We start from the raw sequence: 19,113 nt of genomic DNA, 5'->3' as shown, positions 1-19,113 counted from the left end.
GACAGCTCAGTTGGTGGCTGTCCAGCAGACCACAAATTTGGAGGTTAAATTTGGAGGTTGAATGCTTCATTCTCATCTGACATTGCCTTATTTCTGAGGCTGTACATTACAGAGCTCAATATAAGGGTCACCATCCAGGGTAGACACTGGAGGAGATCAGCTTGAAGGAATAGATTAATGTACTCTAATTTACATAGGATTGGAGCTTGGAATATATACCATTGTTATTAGCCAAAGGATAAGATGACTTTCTGGTGTGAAAATCTCTTTTGAATATACAGGAGGCTTTAGAGGGGGTCAAGTTCAGACCCCTCTGTGCCATAAACATCCATCCAGATGCTTAAACACAGGTGTCCTAAAACACTTTGGGTGTCCCCTTTGCACAGGAAGAGCACATCTCCCACAGGATTAGGAGAAATCCCACTGTACAGCTGGAAACCAGGCAGGAAGCACAAAAATTTCTACACTAAGACCAAACATTATGGCTAGGCACCCTCTCATGCCTAGATGAGGACCTGAGGATAAGCTTGTAGCAGCATTCTGGTTAGATTCTGGGGGCTGAAGCTGAAGGTGCAGATCAGCAAGGATCAGACAAGAGCTGTATGCGTATATATAAAGTAAGCAAGCTTTATTACGAGCTATTTACATACATACCAGCCCCAGGGTGATGACAAGAGTACCGACGAGTACAGTGCTTTTCCCAGTCATCGGTGTCCACCACCGTGAGACCCAGTAGTCCATACTCAGGCAGGTTGTGGTCGGCGTCCTGCCAGTGCAGTAGGCATCCATGTCTTGTGGGCACCACCACAGAGGCTACATTGACCTCAGTTGATGTTCCTGCCTCATGGGACACAGAGCATTTTGCTCTGTTTATACCCCTGCATGCTCCCAGACCCAGAGCAATTGGCAGCCCTGGTCCCAGGGAGCACCCAGCAGCCCCTGACAGGTTACTGCAATTATGCACAGCAGGGGGGGCCAGCACATGCGTTCCTGATGGCAGCATTTTTTTCCATGCCAGATGAGTTATGGCCTGGCACCATATCTGCTGAACAAACAATATACGTTATCACAAGGGCAGAGTTCCACCTTGTTCGTGTCACAACAGCACGACAGGGCTTTCCACAGAGCGTTTGTCTTACCCTGCTTCTGTTTCACACTGGGCCAACCTAACAGGGTTTTTAGTCCTAACACAAGCAGTCATGGTCTATTAAGGTATCTCAAGGAAGACGTGGTAACTTCAAGGTGTTCTGTCATGACCATGTCTCTTATCTACATGTCATAGACTAAGACCTCAGCAGAAAGAGGTTCTTTGTCCCTAGCCATGTGTTTAGACCCCCATCCTCTGTGCACACCCAGATGCCCTCTACATCCGCTCCTGTGTGCACAGACCTTTCCTTTCCCCTTATACACACTCATCTGACATTGACCTCTATGCAAGCTCTGACCACCACCTCTCCCCTGCTGATGGGCTTTTTCCCCCCCTCCTCTGTTCCCCATCAGGTCCATTTTCATCAACACCTTTTCCTCCATCCCCCTATATCCTCTTACTGGGTCCTTTGGTCCTTCCCCCCCTTTGCTGTCTTTTCTGCCCTTTTGGATCCCCCTCCATCCCCAACCAGGATGTCTCAGGGCCCATGTTCCAGTGATGCCTCTATCAGAGCCCGGGGACTCAGGCACAGCAGTGGCTGCCCACAGGAGCCACAGGCGCTTGTTAATCACCTCTTTATTTTATTCCAAGTGCTGTACAGAAATTCCCCCCCAAAGGTGCTCTCAGTGCCCCTGTGCAGACCGGCCTCAGCACCCGTCACAGGCTGCTGCGGGGCGCGAGGCCGAAATAAGTTACCCGCGTTCCCTTCCAGTGCATCATGGCTCACCCAAAGTGCCCCACACCCAAGTTGTGGTTGCTTCAAAACTCAAAGTCCTTTTATCAGGCCCTGCCCCACTCTCGGGGCTTAGCACGGCATGGCAGCCTCCGACGGCAGCGGGGAGCACCTGTGGGGAAGCAAGGTTGGAACATCAGGCTGCCACACCACCGTGGGGGCAAACTGGTCAACGTGGACTTGTGTCCACAACAGAGGTTTGTAGACTCATGTCCAACAGGGCAGTGAGAGCCACCAGCACCATCCATCGCTCCTCTCCATGGTCCCCCCCCACCAGGTCCCCTCTCTCCATCCAAGAGGGATGGTGGCTACAGGCAGTGCTAGGTGGTCCAGGTGGTACTCACTCCATCTTGGCCTCCAGGTGGTGGACAGTCTGCTTGTCCAGGTAGCGGCAGAAGAGGGAGAGGAGGTTGCTGGGCAAGAAGAGTGGCTCTACCAACGAGGCCTTGGGCACTTGTGACAGCTCCCGAGCGACCAGGAACACTGTGTCTGTCCTGGAGGCACCAAGGGGACAGTGAGCGCCCTGTTGGGCAGCCAACCCCAACCCTACTCACGTGGCCCCATCCCCTCACCATGTCTCGAAGTCCCTGCCGTGTGGCTCCAGCGGTGTCTCAGAAGACAGCAGCCCCTCACCACGGCTCAGCAGGGAGTAGAGCAAGGTGATGCCAAACTGCAGAGAAGCACCAGGAGGAGCACCATTGCTTTGTGTCCATCCGTGATGCCCCCTGCATGCCGGGGATGCCCAACATACCTGGTTCTTCAGGGCCATAGCTAGCGGAAACTCGTCAGACTCAGGCAGGGGCCTGGTAATCTCCTGCAGGACCTGGATCAGCCTGCTGAAGGTCATCCTGCCCACCACCTCATTCAAAGGGCTGTAGAGCAGGGGAAGAGACTGGGCAGGGCAGAGGGGAGAGCAGGGATCTGAGACCGCTCAACCCACCACAGACACAGTCCCATCTCCACCCCACACCTTCAGGGTTTCAGGATGATGCAGGGGACAATGCTGCATATCCCAGGAGCATACAGCCACCAGGACTGCTTTAATTCCTCCTGGAGACCTTTCTCCTCCTCCCCGCAAGGGCAGAAGCAAAGCCCTGCACCTGCCCTTCACAGCAGCCTCTTCCCATGCCGACCCCACCATCCACCCAGCCTTGCTGGGACCCATCAGGATGGATGCCCACAGGCAGGGGGACAGGGAAGGGATGCAGCCCAGTAACCCCCTGCCCCAGCTGGAGGTGCTCGCCTCATCCAATGCATCTTTCTTCATGAGGAAGGGCAGGTGGTGGGTGATGGTCAGCAGGATCTTCTCTGCTTGCTCTGAGGCCAGGTGGGGCAGCAGCCGCGCCGTGAGCTTCTTGCCTTTCCGTACACACAGGACCTGCAGGAACTCATCCTCTGCCTCCCTGGGGACAAAGGCTCTGTTGGCACGGACTCTGAGGGACCTGAAGCCTCTCTGCCCATCTGGGTGAGGAACCAGCATCACCTCCCTCACTCCTGCATAGCTCCAGTGGAGGACAAGAGTTGCATGTAGGGTCACTACAGATTATGGTGACACACGGAGGATGACAGCCCATCACCTAATGACTGGGAACTCAGCTAGGACCAGGACACGCTGCCCACCCCCACCTCACCACAGCCCAAACTCACTCCTCACTGCTGCAGGCTCTGATTTTCAGGGCCTGGTAGATACGCCCCGCTTCCTGAGTCTTCTGCTCCTGCTCCTCTGGGGCCAGGGACACCTTCCGCTGCATCTCCTCCACCTCCAGCAGCTGCAGGAAGAGCTGGAGGAATAATGTGGGATAAGGCGGCAGCTTGGAACATCAGACCTTCCCCATGGAGCTCCTTGGACGAGACCCAAGCCCCTGCTCCATCGGCACCGTGCCCCAAAATCAGGACCCCGGCCACTCACCCTCTCGATCCTGTGCAGCGCTCGAAGCCGGTGGCTCCCCGCAGCCTTCAGGAGGGGAGAAAGGAAGGCAGAGTTACAGCCAGCACCAGACACCGCCGCTGGCAGAGCACTGGGCCAGCTGCTCCCTGGGGATCAAAGTGACTTCAGGACAAAGACCAACCCCGCACAGAAGCCACGGCCACCGCCGGCTGCCCCATCCCACCCTGCTGATGCCACCAAGGTGTCACCCAACCACGCGCCCCATCCCATACCCAAAGCAACACCCACGCTGCAGCTCCTTATTGCTCCTGCTAAATCGCTCCAAGACCTGGAAGCAGGCTTGGAGCCCAGTGTCCCCTCACCTACCTCCTCCACCAGGGCATGGTGCACAGCATCAATGGCTCGGCGGGGGCTGTAGCAGGTGGACACAGCGACCTGGCCCAGAGAGCCAGCGATGCGCACCACTGGAAGAGAGCGGGGGGCACGGTGAGAGCGTGCCCCACACCCCGCACCCCACCCCGGCCACCACCACGGCCCCTCACCGGAGTTGTAGGTCTCTACTTTCTGGATGAAGGGCGTCACCAGCTTGGGGGGCTCCTGCTTGTTGCGCCCACCCATGAGCTCCTCTTCTGCCTGCTTGCGCTCCAGCCGATGGTAGTAGGTCTGCGTGGGAGCCAGGAGGGCAGCTTGGGACCATCCAAGCCCTTCTGCCCCCCGTGCCAAGCCCATTTCTGGATGGGGCTCAGCACCCCAGCTCCCTCCAGCTCCCCAAGGTGGGAAGCCACAGCCCCAGGGAGCTGGGTGATCCACGGGACCTATGGTAGAGGCTCACCTGGTAGTAGTAGTCATCATCCATGTTCTCACTCTGCAGCTGGATCATCTCCACCTTGACAACCCAGTCCTTTTCCTTGCAGGTCATCAGCCCAGCGTAAGGGTCAGCTTTAGGGGACCACAGCTTCTTAGGGGAGACACTGTCACGGGGGAGACCACAGCCTACTGTAAGCACCCAGAGCCCCCCTAGGGCACTCCCAAGACCCCCAGGCCCTCCGTACCTCTGCACCGTGCCGCCTTGCTGCTGCCGCTGGGTCAGGATGCGCTGGTGCTGGGGGTGCAGCTGGGTGAGGTGGCTGGGCATGCTGCAAAGGGGGACAGCGAGGGCTGCAGATGCTGCAGTAGCTCCAGAGCATCCCCTGGAACACCCCCTGGGTCTGCTCTCAGCATGGTGCCACAAGTGCCACCACCTCCTCTGGTTAGGGGGCCGCAGCACCCCTCCCCTGTGCCCAGCATCAAAACCCCACTCGCCGTCCCTCCTACCTGAAGTTGAACTGGCTGCTGGCCGAGGGGCTGAAGAAAGGACAGGGGTCCAGAGAAGGAGACATGGGGCCGAAGTGCATGGCGAGGGGCCGCGGCGGGGTGCCCACGTTGGGCGACAGGGGCCTGAAACGGGTTGGGGGTGCGTACCCCGTGGACTGCAAAGGAAGGGAGAAGCAGTCAGGTGGCAGGACACCCTGCTGTCACCTCTGAGGACTCCTGGAGGGATGGGCTGGTTCTGCCAACACCACATCTCGTGCTCCCGTCCCAGGCAAGGGTACCCTGGAGTCATGCTGCTGCCCAGCACGCCCCAGATCCATCAGCAGTGCTCCAACGTGCCACCAAGCACAAGGTCACACCCAGTGCAGGGACAGCAGGACAGATTTGTGAAGCCGTAGCTAACACCTTCCCCATCTCGTATGGAGAAGGGCACCCAGGATGAGACCAAGATGGAAAGGCTGCTGCTCTGGGGAGGTGCTGAGCAGTGCTTGGAGGTGGCTCTTCCAGGCCACGGCACCATCTGTGGGGACAGTGGTGGCCTGCTGTGTTACCTGCTTGAAAGCAAAGGGAGAAGAAGCTCTGCGGGCTGGTGGGAAGGGCCGAGGGGAGCACGTGGAGCGCAGCATCAAAGGTGGCTGCTGCAGGGACAAGCAGACATTACTGGGACCAGCTGGGCACCGGGAATGTGGTCACAGCCATGAATCCCAGCCTGATGGTGGGTTTCATAGGGGGACAGAGGCATTGCAGAGCTGGGGACAGCTTCTGGAGCAGAGAGGGCAGAGGAAGGAATGAGCAAGACACCCTGAGAGCCCGTACCTGCCGGAGGAAGCGCTGGGAGAAGGACTTGGGGGACGTCCCTCTGAAGTCAGGGCGCTTGAGCCGGGGAGAGCCCGCATACCCCCTCTGCACAGGGGAGCTGAGGAAGTCGAGGGCCACGTTGGCAGCAGGAGGGGGCGTCTCCAGGACCTGCAGGATGGCTTTGTCCTGTGGGAAGAGGTGGCAGGAGGTGGGAATGCAGCCCTGTCCACGTGCCACAACCGGGGACACGTGGGGATACCCCTGGGACCCACCTCCAGCATGGGGTGGGGTGGGATGCTGCTGGGGCAGGAGCCCCACACCATGGGCTCCATGGCCAGCTGGAAGACAGAGAGAGGTCAGCACGGGGAGGAGAGGGGCAGGGGACACTCAGACCCCATCACCAAGGAGGAAGGGACATTTTTACCATGTCCTCTTTGCCAAATTCTGCCCAGACAGAGCCAATCCTGCTGTCCAGCACTGCTGAGTCCTGGCTCTGGGAGCAAAGAGGACAGTTAATGGCACACACTTGGCCATAGCACCACGGACCCGCCCTTGTCCCTCCCAGAACCACTCCTCGCCCTCTGTAGGGCACAACCCACGGTGTGTGGATGGAGGGACAAGCAGCAGGTCCGTGGCAGTATCTCTGCTTGGACACTGGGGGCTCAGCGCTGGGTCCCCCTCCCACCCCACTCAGGCATCACCTCCAGCGTGGGCTTGCTCTGCACAGCTCTCATCACCGCTGGGTCTCCCAAGTCGTTGGGCTCATCCTCATGCTCTTCCTCAGCCCCCAGCTGTTCTTCTTCCTCCTCAGAGCCCACCTGCTCAGCGTCAGGCTCCATCCCACCTTCACCCTGGGGCTCGCCCTGCTCCTCTGGTGGTGGCTGCCCCTCATCTGCTTGGGGCTCCTCCTCGGTCTCCACGAGCTCAGGGCTCCTCTCCAAAGGCACTGGGGTTTTCACAGCATCCTCCTCAGTGGAGTCACGGTCTTGCAAGGGAAAGCAGGGTGCGTTGGGGGTAAATAAGTGCCCAGGAAAACAACCCCAGGCTCCCTGCCGAGCTCTTTGTTAGGTATAAGGACACATCCCACCTGGGGAACACCTTCCTCACACCCCCAGCCTCCATCCTCATCCCACCAGGTGCTGACTGGTCAGCCCGAGTCTGGGGCTCCCCTTAACCTTACCCAACCCAAACGTCATCTCATTGTACAGGTCAAGCTCCTCATCCTCCTCGGCCATCTCCTCCAGCAGAGGCACATCTTCCACTAGCAGGTAGTCCTCAAGGATCTGGGGGGCGAGAAGGCAAAAGCAACGTGGGCACCAGCGACGCAGACAGCCGGGGGAAGAAGAAACCCTCAACAGGGGGGCACCCAACCCTTCCTGGGAGCTAACCCCACAGCTCGCAGCTGGAAGAGACGAGCAGGAGCAACCTCCAGGCACCAGCACCTGCCCTGCTGGCTCCCGGGGACCACCCCTGACCCCTGCGGGACCCTCTGCAGGGACCGAGCACCGCGAGGAGCTCGGTGCGGAGCCCCAGCGCTCCCCACGTGCCACCATTAGGCTCCAGAGTGAACACCGGGACGGGACGGGACGGGACCGGGCAGTGCGGGGCGGGCACTCACAACCCTCTCGCCGCCCTCCGCCATGCCGCGGCGCCGCCCGCCCCCGCCTCCCTCTACGGGGCCGCGCTGCCCCCGCCGCCGCCTTTTACCGGCCGCCGGCAGCGCGCATGCGCGGCCTCCACGCCACGCCCCCCTCTCGGATAGGCCACGCCCTCCTCGGATAGACCACGCCCCCGCTGCCCCGTTAGGGCGGTGGAAACGAAAGCGAAAGCGAAAGGCGCGCACTGCGCACGCGCGCCGCGCCCGCTGCCCGCTCTCTGCAACCTTTACTCTGCCTGTTTGCCCGGATACTAGTGACGCGGCGGGGAGGTCGCCTCGCCATTGGCCGCGCGCCGCGGTGGTGATAAATAGGAGCGGGGCGCGCGGGCGGGGCCACTCGTCGAGGGGAGCGGAGCGGCGCGGAGCGGAGCGGAGCGGGAGGCATGGGGCTGGCGGCCAAGGCGGCGATCGTGGCGCTGGTGGCGCTGGTGGCGCTGCTCGGCCAGGGGCAGGCCAAAGGTGAGTGCTCGGCGCTGCGAGGGGCGCGGTGGCGGGGCTGTCCCCGGTGGTCCCGGCGTTCAGCGCTGCCTCGCCCCTCGCAGCGGCGCCCAAGGTGCAGGTGTACTCCCGGCACCCCGCCACCGCCGGCACCGAGAACGTCCTCAACTGCTACGTGGAGGGCTTCCACCCCCCCAAGATCGACATCACCCTGCTGAAGAATGGGGAGCCCATGAAGGACGTCAAGTACAACGACATGTCCTTTGGGGACGACTGGACCTTCCAGCGCCTGGTGTACGCCACCTTCACGCCCACCAAGAGCGACGTCTACACCTGCAGGGTTACCCACGAGGCCTTCCAGGAGCCGCAGTTCTTCAGATGGGGTATGGTTTCCTCTCCGCGTGTCGCTGTTGTTCGCATCCAGAAGCCTCGCTGATTTTGGGCTCAGGCTCTCTAGAAACAGGGCGCTGTCGTGGAGCGTGTTTTGAAGGCTTTGTTCTAGACGTACGTGAGCACCAACAAAAGTAACTTGGCTTGGAAAGACTATGCACCAAACCCGTGCGAGAGTTAGCTCGCAGCAGATAGGGAAGGTTTGCTTTGGCATTGCCAAAGGTCCTGTAGGTAGCTGTCCCCTGCCTTCCTGGCCTGCCTATGCTGGGCCTGACAACTGTTAATAGAGCTCTCTGGGTGGATTTATCTAAAAAAGATGGGTGATGCAATGATTTTTGGCTTTAATCTAGTGGTAAAGACTGACGCTTACTGTTTAGATCATGCTTACTTGAATTCCTGTCTTCCCCTTGTGTGCCTTGGCTCCTAAGCCAAGACTGCTGGTGCTCCTCTTAATGCTGACGGCAGCATGTGAGCATGAAGTTCTGGTCTAAGGGCAGCTGGGCATCTCCCGAGGCAAACCAGGATCTTTCCAGCCCTTGGTTGTTGGGTGAAGCCTTCTAAGAGTAAAGCACAATGCTTGGGGTGAACATAAAGAAGAATGCAGCAGTGGGGAGTGATTTTTTGGTGATCTGGTCTGTGGTTAGTGGCAGGAAGCACAAAGCCGAGCAAGGGCAGCTCTCTGAGGCTGTTCCCCACAAGGGTGGGCCCTATAGTGACTACTGTTTGCTCTGAAGCCTAATGCTGTCTTTCTTTCTTGTAGAACCAGACTTCTAAGATGTGCCGGGGATAATCATGGTGAGTTACACTCGTATTTTGTGTGCCGGTGGTAAAGGGAACATGGACTGCTCTCTGTGGAGGGAAGTACATGGCTTGCAGAATTGAGGAACGAAAGGAGTGACCACAAAAACCCCATCGTGTTGCCACTGAATGGGGGCTGAGCTGTCCTGAAGCTCTTGCTATTTACTAAATATGGCTAATCCTGCACTGGGCATATTACTGGTGGTATTCTGGAAACTTGTGATGTGCGAGGCACAGATCGCTGCAAACAGCTAGATTAACTCTTGATAGAGAAAATTGAGGATGTGTGGCTGAAAGACCTGAAACTGAAACTCCTCTGAGTACTCCAGTTGAGGCTGGGTAATTATTGACATTGTGCAGGATAAGCCTTTGCCAGGCCTTACAGGAATTACCCCCCCTCCCTCCCATTGGTGAAGAAAATGTTAACAAGGCCGTTAGACTGAGACTGAGTCATGAGTCACATGGACTTTGGAAAAACCCTGGGGCATTGCTTCTTAAGATGTAGAAGGATCAGAGTCCTTTCCTTGCCGCTGTTTTCCCTAAAGGTCTCTCCAACAAAGGCTGGGAGGGGTGTTGGTCTTCAGGGACAGGAGAAAACTGGAGGTGAGGTCACCAGCTTCCTGGGATGAGGAACAGGATATACTCTTAATTAGCAGCAGGAATGTGTGTGGTACTGAGGGATGGGGAAAGGCTCAGGAAATTCACCCAGAGTGGAAAATGGTTGGATTGGAAGAATATTTAGAAGGGATGCCATCAGCGGTTAGTTATTTTCTTTCAGCTGCTGCTTGGGACATGTTACTGAGGTAAATGGGCCTGTGATTCGATGTAGTACAGACAATTCTGGGTTACAGAGCTCAGAAAAGTGATATAGCACCTCTGTCACTTTCCTGGGGATGGAAACCCAGCCCTAGAGCTGGGCCTGGGGTGTGGCGTGCCCCAGTGGTTTTGGTGGGATGTCTGCATGAAGGCCTCTGATAGTGAGGGATGCCAAGCTTGGTTGGGCTGGGACTGTAGGGCAGGGACAGTCCTGACTTTGCTGGAGTCTGGGGGTAAGGATTTGCAGAGCTGGGACAGAGGAGGCAAGAGCAGGATAAAGCAAGAACGTCTGTGCAGGCATTGTTTAGGGTGCAGAGCACTGATGGTCTTAACAGGGGATTGCTTGTTGAAGTCTGAACCCCCCGGGCGGAAGGGACTGAAAGTGGTTTCTGCAGTGCTCAATGGTGGGTCTGTGTGCCTGTAGCTGGGACTCTGCAGTCAGAATTCCCTTGTGGAGAGCTCTTCCTAAACAATAATTACAACTGAAGCTATGCAGAGTGACTGATGTTAGTCTTCTCTCTCCCATGCAGATCTGAAGAATTTTTCCCTGCAAGTCTAAATGAATTTGAGCTTCTGTCCTTTCTTCATATGGAAAAGAGCAATTGTCTTCATCATGAAATTCCTTCTCTTCACAATGCTGGGGGTCGCCTACAGTTAACAGTGGTTGTCTGAACACGCGGTATTATGTTCCTGGCCTCCTTCACCATGAAATTAGAATACTGAGGAATTTGGCATCAGAGGAAAAGTGGGCTGAGGGAGGGCCTGAACACTGCGGCATGTGGCAGATGTTCTGCAAGCGCAGTCATGCTGTGCTGTTGAACCACCCTGACCTGGTTAGGATGGAGATGCAACGTGAGCTGATCTGGGGGGGAAGGAGGGGGGAATTCTGAAAATTTGGCTGTGTACCAGGAGATTTGTAATGCAAATTTACACCTTCAAAACATGTGCATAACTACCCTCCCCCATAATATAATTAAAAAAAACATCCTCTAACATCTGCTCTCTGTAAGCATGTCTGGCTGTAGCGACAATTGGTTGGTTTTGTAGAATCATTATTAAAGAACTATTATTACAGCTTATCATCAAAATAACCTTCACCCCAAAGTAGTATGCTAACTAGACTTTTCTGAACACATAGGTATAAGTGTCTGCATTACCCATTAGAAAATTGTAGCTCTTTAGTGGTCTTCAGTGTACCTAATTTTTATCTAAATACAATCAGAAAACTTAAAAGGAGTGTGTCTTTCTGAAGTATATGTGTCTTTAAAGTATTTCTGCAGAGTCCTGTACCAGCCTGAACCAATTTTTTGGACTCTGCTGGGTTGTGGGCTGATCCAGAGTATGGTGGAGCTGCACTTGGCTGCACTTTTTTCCCCCATTGAGAAGGTGCAGGCACACTTTTTTTTTTTTTTTTTTTTGGAGGGGAGCCACTTAGTCCCTCAAAAGGGAAAAAAATAACAAACGAAAGCAGGACATCTGGCTAATGCTTTTCAGGGCATGTGCTGTCAAAGATGGACTGAGGGGAAGCAGGATGTATCAGCTAGTTTCACTTCCTTTTTTTTTTTTTTTTTTTTTTAATTCTGCAAGGGGCAAGCTACAGCACATGGCCTCATGGGGGCTGTTCTGTCACACCTCAAGCTCAACAAGAATTTGATGGCATTACCCAAAAATGGTGATACTGCAGGAGCTATGCTGCACAGCTGGGCAGCCTGCTTTAATTTTATGAAGCAGCTGTTGTGATTCCTTGGTGCTGTTAGATCAAGGAGGATCTGATTAGCGCAGAGCTCACACCTGAACAAGGATTCTTGGCTACCTGGTGTGTGTGGTTTATTGCACTTGCTCTCATGGGTAAAGATTCACGGAGGCTTGCATATGCCAAGGCATCACATACTGAAGGTTTACCTGATCTTGGTTTACTTCACAGCTTTTTCTGTTATATTTGCACTTTCCATGATGAACACGGAGAAGGGAACTTGCCATATGCAATCCTCTGGCTTTCTGCTTTGCTTGAAACTATGTTTTACTCAAATTGTTTACTACAAGGGGCGTGCTCTCCTAGCCTCGGATTGGAATCAGTCAGGAAATGCTAGGTGCTCTGGGAATTTCTATCCATCAGGAAAGGTGTGCAGGTGGGGCATTGGTCTTACCCAGGGCTCACTGTCCATCTCCTTCCAGACCCTTTGTTCAACCCAACAGTCTCTCAGGTGGAGGAGGTAGATGGAAACCTTGGGGTCTCCACTGGGGTGTTGGTGGTGGGTTACATGTTCCCTATCCAGGAAAATCCTGTGTGAGTACAAAGATGGGTTCAGGACCTGGGAAGTTGGGGGGTTTCTGAGGAGCTGTCTTCTGCAGGAGCAAGGGGAACCCTCGGGAGCATTCAAACCAGGATGTCATGCCTGGGTGGCTGTACAAAACACACGTCACCCAGCCTGGGACAGCAGAGCTCGCCCAAGCCACTGCAGAGCTCAGCTTGCAAGGTCAACCATGCTCTGAAGATCAGCCATCCCCACCAGTGGTAGAAGATAGTCTGGGAAGGAAGACAAGGTTGGAAATTCCCCTCCAGAGATCCCTGTGGAGCAGCACAGCCTGCTGCAAGAACCCAAGGTGGCTTGAGCCACAGATGGTGTTCTGGCCTCCTCTGATTCAGGGGGAGCCACCAGGTACCTGCCACCACCCTGGCTTCCCCTTTACTGGCTGCAAATGCATCACAGGGTGATGGCTGGGTGTCTTGCACCAACAGGAAAACCTCCTCCTAATTAAGAAATTGGCTCCGCACAAGCTGAAAATGCTATGGCACAGGTGGTGCAAGAAGACCACATTGCTGAAGGAAACATCCAACAACATCATGCTGCACTAGGGAAGTCGTTGCCCTGATTGCATCTGTGGGCTTTTTGTGGTATTACTTAGGAATTATTTTGTCAGCATACTCAAAAATCCCCTTTCTGGGGAGTATGATGCATGACAGTCCCAAAGGCTGGCAAATTTTGGGATCATTTCTAGAAAAAAGTTCTCTGTTTGAGGGGGGTCCAGCCGGGGGGGTGGTGGGTGGTGGTCCAGAGATATCTGGGATGTACTTGCACTACTGCTGCAGTTTTTTCAGTGCAAGTTCCTAGGGGGTGGAATTGTCGAGGGATATCTTGGCAAGTATGAAGCATGAAACAAGCCTCATTTGTGCTTTATGAATTGTGAGCAGTTTTGCTGAAAGCAAGCTGTTTCCCAGATCAACCAAGTATGTGTTTTTAGAACGGGTTACTTCTTCAATGTCACGTCACCTTAGAGTCTCTGACACTTCATCAGTTCCTGCGTGACAGGGAGAAAAAAACAAAGGGCTCAGGTAAAAGAGGAGGGGAAAAATCTTTCAAGACACAGCTGAATATAGACGTCCTCCAGGAAAAGTGAAACACCAAACAGAAAAGTGAAAAACCAAACAGAAGAGATGCTGGTGCACCTCCAAATGCTTATCTTTATGTCTTCAGATTGTGTAAAAAAATGATGAAAAATGAGTATGAATCAAAGATCAGGGCTTTCTGCTTCACCTTTCAGTATGGCTGACGCATCACTTGCCTGTTTGGGGCACATTCAGCTCTGTTCAGGTTTCCAGAGGTGTCACCAGCCGGGCTACGTCATGAAGCATTTCTGGAGGACGTGGTGGTCAAGCCTTGTACAAAAACCTACCTCAGCTGGTTAAAAAGTCCCACTTGACCCACCTGTGTGCCTAACTGAAACCACCCTGAGCTATTTTGGGGCTCCAGAGGCACTCAGAGCCCTCAGCAAGTCCCTCCCTGCCCGGCTCCCCTCAGCGTTTCCCGCCACCGCCATTGCCCCTCAGGCTCCTGCCTCACCACCCCTCAGGGCTTCCCTGCCATGTTTCGGGGCCACCGTGCCTGGTTCTCCCGCAGCGTCCAGCCCAGCCCTCAGCAGCTGTGGGGTGAGCCCTCAGTGGGGCAGGGACCCCCTGTGAGGAGCCCAGGGTGGGTCACGGGGAGACCAATGGCTGTGGGGCCCATAATGGGGCCTGGTCTGGGACACCCCGGGTGCACTGGAGTGTGAGGGGACATGTTTGGGGTGTAGTGATGGGTGTGGGGACAAGGGGTAGGTAGTGCCCCACATTGGGGTGGTGGGGGGACACACTGGGGTTGGGGGGCACATTGGGGGACACGGGGATGTTTTGGGGTGTGGGGACACATTGGGGTATGTGGGGAAACACAGGGTCTGGGGACATGTTGGGGTGTGTGGGGCTGTCGTGGGGTGTAGGGGGACTCATGGGGCGTGGGAGGCACACTGAGGTGTGGGGATGCATTGGTGTGTTGGGGTGTGGGGGGACATGGGGGGCACACTGGGATGTGGGTGAACACACTGGGGTATATGGGAACATGTTGAGGGTGTGTGGGGACATGGAGTGTGTGGGGGGACACAGGGGTGTGTGGAAATGTGTTGGGGTGTGTGGAAATTCTTTGGTGTTGGGGGTGTGTATTTAATCCAATGTGGGGACAAATTGGGTTCTGACGATGTCGGGGTGTGTGGGTACACACTGGGTTGCCTCCCGTCATCCTCACCCCTGTTCTTCCTCCTGCAGTGGCTGGCGGGGGGCTGCTCACCCGCTGGCAGGATGCTGACTACCTCTTCAGCTGCGATGCTGCCCACCCTGACACCCTCAGGTTGTCCCTCTCCCCAGCTGTCCCCCCCCGCTGCCACCTCCTCACTGTCTGGCACATGCTCGGGAAGTGCCCCTGGTCACTGTTAGCCCCCTCCATCGTATGCGTGACACACTGGAGAGGCTCAGCCATGCAGCTATGTAGCGACAGCAAAAGTAAAAGCACAGATAACGATAACAGTTGTGTTAGCCCAGTATTTAATGGGTATAAACATCCTCTGCAGGTCAGGGTGGTGTTCTGGAAGTGCCTTGTACAGTTCCTGCTGTGGTCTGCTGGGGTTTTACTCTTAGTCTGCTCTGACACAGAGCTCATGCATGTGAAAACCTGCACCTACAATAAAGTGTGTCTAGAGCTATGCCAAACAAAACATAAAATGACTGTGAAAATAATGCAGCTTTCCATGCATGAGGCTGGCTTCAACCCAGCACTGGGGACGGTGTTGTGAGAAAAGGACGGTGCTGATACTGGCATAGCTTTTTGTGTGGGAAGCAGAGCAAGGTAGGAGCTGATAAAACTGCATTCACACTCCAAGTAGTACTAGCAAAAATAAAACCCACCTACACTTAGTGCTGGTACAAGACCTCTGCACAGAACCAACTGATAAAAGCTTTTAATTGTGCAAATCGAAGTAATGGTGCTGCTTTGTTCTCGCTACCTTTGACCTGACATGCTAGAAAAGCACAGGGTCTAAAACAGAGCTGACACCATCCCCAAGGCCATGGGGTAAACAAGGAAGTAACCACAAGAAAAGAAAAAGAAAAAAAAAAAAAAAAAAAAGGCAGGGCGGAACTTTGTGACAGCAAGCCTGGAAACGAGAATAACCCAGCAGGAAAAGAGTTGAATTGATATTTTCCTTCTGTTTCATATAAAAATAATAGAGCTCGATAATGTTTTTACAGGAGAACTACAGAAGTAAGAGATTATTCAGGATCTTCCTCCACCTAGTGAATAGCTGTGTAACTTATCACGCAAATATATTTATGTGAAAGGGAGCGGTTTCTCCTGATCCTCTGCACCAGGCTTTCCTAGTGGCTGAAAGCAGGTTGTTTTAACACATTATTGCTTAGAACTGGCTTAGATTTTGTAAGCCTTCAGACACCGAGGCCAGCTTTGGGAGTGGAATCCAGCAGATCCTAAAACAGAGCCCTTCCTTCAGCCACAGCATTGCCTGGCACATCCTGCTAGAACAGGACGTTGCTGGTAGAGTCTCAGAAAATAACAGCTTTTCCTTGGGTACTTTTTCACCCTGCAAAAAGGCAAAAACATCCAAGCAGGTCAGTTTTAATGACAGCACACATCCTTTCACACTTGTTTTACCCAAAGCTGCCCCCTAGCCCTGTATCTCCAGATTGATCGAAGCCAAAGCTATTTCTGTTCTGCTTTTATTTCAGGCTTACCTTCAGGAACCATTCTTTTTCAGGATACATGAGAGCCAGGAGTACTTGGATGGCAGAGCTACAGTTTTCCATTCCTGCTACCTCTCTGCCTGGGCAAACACCAGTGCAGAAATGAAGGAGTCAGTGGTTCTGGGCCACTTCATTCTGCCTCCTGCCTGCCTGCAAGAAGGTGAGGGAGAACATCAGGTGGCTGCTGCGCTCTGTATTCCCCAGTACACACAGGGATGCCAACTGGCATCAATCCTTGGTCCCCTGTGCCCTGAGGGTGGGGGATTTCCTTCTGCTGGGAGCAATTCTTCCTCCCTGAGGCTGAGGAATTAATGCTCCATCTATTATACTGTTAGGGAGCAATGCCACTCAGTGAGCTCCTGCACCACTGGGCAGTCTTCTTATTTCGTGCTTTTACAGTCATTTAATTTTGTTCACGGCAGAAATCAGAAGAAAAATTGGTGGCTTTATTTGGGAGCAGATGGATGATTCCCTTGCAGAACAGGTAAGATGAGAAATACTGCAGGAGGTGGTGTAAAAATCAGTTGTAGCAACTGGTTTTCATCCCGGACCCTCAACCCAAATACAGGATGAAATGTTCTTGCACTTGTTGCGCTGCATGTGTCCCTCTCAGTGTGACAACCCAGGGACAAAACACTGGCACATGCAGGAGGGATTTTCTCTCTTGCCCACGCAGGCACCCGGTCTGTACATCCTTCTGGGGACTGCCTGTTGCTGAGGTCCAAGTCCAGCCCTTTTGGTGCAGCATTTTCTTTCCCCATGACAATTCCTACTGTGTGCTGTCTTCTTGGAAGGATTTCTCAGTACTTTTGAATCAAAATTCATCATAATCTTTATAACTTTATTGTAAAATATGCTGGCAATCAGAATTTCTAAAACTGCCTCAAGGCAAATGGGCTCAGGGCACAATTCTAAACGAACTCTGTGCTGACACCAGCAGAGACCTAACAAAGATCTTCAACCTAATGAAGATCTGCCAGATGAAGCAGAGATGGTGAGAAAAGACTGCAAGCAAGATGTGAGGGAGGATGTACGGAACCTGTCTGAAAGGTATTTCTGGCCTTGATGGTAGGATTTGGATATGCCTTTGCCTTTCAGAAGATATCCAACATGAAGGAAATAACATCTTTCTCCTCCAATACAGCAGTGAAGAAAACCCAGGCTCCAGAGCATCAACCCAGGGGGAATTTTCATACCATGCACTTAAGGAGTACCCGATGAATAACATGGTGACAGGTAATGTGTAGCATAGGTAGCCTTGTAACAAGTGGAAAATATGCCCCAAAACAGCTGTGGGTACTGATGAAGCCATACACGCCCCTTGGGATTGCTCTTTCCCCCCTTACTCTTACTGGACTCAGAAATGGCTACAGGTTTCACCTGAAAGATTGTCATTTTTTGTTGACACTGCTCATTTCTGATGGAAACTGCTTATTGCTCATTGTCCTAATTTGCATGGCACGTGCAAATATCAGAAGTGGTGCGGCAGTTGTGTCAGGTAAGAAGGTTGAGCTTCCTGGGTGGTAGATCAGAGCCGTTTCCCTAGACATTATCTGACACCAATTTCCAGTCATTAGAATCTTGAGAGCGCAACCAGCCTTTGCTGTAATTCCAAGGGCACAGCTGGAATTGGTCCCCTCCCCTCAGCACTGCTCATTTTCCATAGTTCTAATTTCAGCTGAGAAATGAGAAATTAGGTAGCTCAGGGCTCCCACAGTGAGACCAGCACTTTCCATTCCCAGGCTACACCTCTGCTCGCGACATGAAAAAGTACGTCGGAGAGCTACGTGATTTCATTCCTGGCACCTCGGGTTACGCAGCATACTGGATTCAAAACGAAATCAAAGTTTACTCTGATGTGAAAACTAAAATGAAAAGAAAATTGTAAGTAACAGGAGGCTGTTCTCATCAAAAGCTTAACAGAGTGCTGCCAAAATGCTGTCAGCCCGGTACGGTGACTCAATTCTGTTTAGCAACATCCCGTGGTTAGATGCTCTGACGCCTTACTTACTTTTCTGCAGACTGATGGTTATTTTTACTGTCAGTCTGTGTTCTCACCGTGTTTTAGTTAAATAGTGAAGAGATTGGTGGTATTGAGCTGAGAATTCTGTGTTAAATCTCTGTGTTGTTTGAGGGGATTTGTAACTTGGCCCTTTGGTTCATCCTGACTACAGCTCAGCATGTTCAGTGTACATTTAAATGTTCAGTGTACATTTAAATGGCTACGTTTGTTGTAAACATTTTATTCCTACTTAAATTCCACAGAACACGTAAATATAGACGAATCTCTGAAAGACCAAACCCTTTGCCTTTTCATTTGTATGAAGTACTTAAGACAGTCATCCTGTGACTGCAAACGGCAGCCTTGGAAGAACACGCAGAGCAAAGGAAGTGGCTTCTCATCACAGCCCTGCCTGTAGGACGCAGTGCCCCATCAGACTGTGGTCAGCACCGTCACGGTGGGCCTGGGACACCCAGTACAAACACGGAGCCTCGTGGGCTTGTGTGGGTTTTGAGCACAGGCCCTAAACGTTCCCTCAGCAGAACCCACCTCAGTCACGGGTCCGAGTGCTGCAGGTGGTTGTGCCAAGACCCCTTGCCTCAGCAGGGGTGCCCAGGGCACCGTGACCACAGGTTGTGGTGCTGGATGATGCCAACAGCCACGGCAGGGACTTGCAGGTCCTCTGCCTGTGCACAGAGGATGGGAGGAGCCTTGGGGGTGAAGGCCACAGCTCTGCCATGCTTGCTGCACCCTGGGGACATCGTTAGTGGTGGGGTTTCTTGCTGGGGGCTTTGGGGCCTGTCTCCACGGGGGAGCTTCCACCCCCAGTGCTCTGCTCAGCCCAGTTTGTTCCCCTCATAGAAATAAAATCCGGTTTCTCCCTCTTTCATTTAAGCACTAAAAAGTCACAAATGCGGTTATAAAAGGCAATTTTTATTCTGGCACAGCACGGCCCTGAGAGCTACCCACGCACAAGCAGCACAGCACAAAGCTGGGAGGCGCTGATGGCGAGGACACACCACACTCGCCCTCTCCTGGCTGTGCGCCGCCATCCTGAGAGCAACAAGCACGCAT

At 53.7% G+C, this 19,113-nt stretch overlaps 3 protein-coding genes across 4 annotated transcripts; 2 read left to right on the top strand and 1 right to left on the bottom strand.

Annotated features, from left to right (window-relative positions):
• Positions 1–1,603: 1,603 nt before the first annotated feature.
• On the bottom strand, positions 1,604–7,738 carry PATL2 (PAT1 homolog 2). Of its 2 annotated transcripts, XM_082769222.1 has the most exons (19): positions 7,496–7,738; positions 7,058–7,160; positions 6,579–6,862; positions 6,302–6,370; positions 6,150–6,215; positions 5,896–6,063; positions 5,631–5,717; positions 5,083–5,237; positions 4,821–4,904; positions 4,601–4,739; positions 4,311–4,431; positions 4,135–4,232; positions 3,790–3,834; positions 3,528–3,661; positions 3,124–3,283; positions 2,632–2,772; positions 2,453–2,550; positions 2,225–2,374; positions 1,604–1,992 (listed from the first exon to the last, which is right to left on the bottom strand). In XM_082769222.1, the coding sequence occupies exons 1-19, from the start codon at positions 7,517–7,519 to the stop codon at positions 1,953–1,955; spliced, it is 2,166 nt and encodes a 721-aa protein (XP_082625348.1). In that variant the 5' UTR covers positions 7,520–7,738; the 3' UTR covers positions 1,604–1,952. The 2 variants fall into 2 exon arrangements, with proteins under 2 accessions (XP_082625348.1, XP_082625349.1); XM_082769223.1 differs by lacking the exon at positions 5,631–5,717.
• Positions 7,739–7,838: 100 nt separating this feature from the next.
• Positions 7,839–11,212, top strand: B2M (beta-2-microglobulin). The gene is made up of 4 exons (XM_082769224.1): positions 7,839–7,993; positions 8,077–8,355; positions 9,123–9,157; positions 10,507–11,212. The coding sequence occupies exons 1-3, from the start codon at positions 7,918–7,920 to the stop codon at positions 9,134–9,136; spliced, it is 369 nt and encodes a 122-aa protein (XP_082625350.1). The 5' UTR covers positions 7,839–7,917; the 3' UTR covers positions 9,137–9,157; positions 10,507–11,212.
• On the top strand, positions 10,753–17,925 carry TERB2 (telomere repeat binding bouquet formation protein 2; the record flags this gene model as incomplete). Its single annotated transcript, XM_082769154.1, has 8 exons — positions 10,753–10,828; positions 13,806–13,904; positions 14,553–14,634; positions 16,052–16,197; positions 16,460–16,521; positions 16,975–17,087; positions 17,182–17,273; positions 17,780–17,925. 8 exons carry the CDS (start codon positions 10,753–10,755, stop codon positions 17,923–17,925), a joined length of 816 nt encoding a protein of 271 aa, XP_082625280.1.
• Between the last annotated feature and the right edge of the window lie 1,188 nt (positions 17,926–19,113).

Source organism: Aythya marila (assembly GCF_965140915.1).
Source record: "Aythya marila genome assembly, chromosome: 11".
Classification (NCBI taxonomy): Eukaryota; Metazoa; Chordata; class Aves; order Anseriformes; family Anatidae; genus Aythya; species Aythya marila.
The sequence above is the reverse complement of the archived record's forward strand: the minus strand, read 5'-3'. Positions and strand labels throughout refer to the sequence as shown.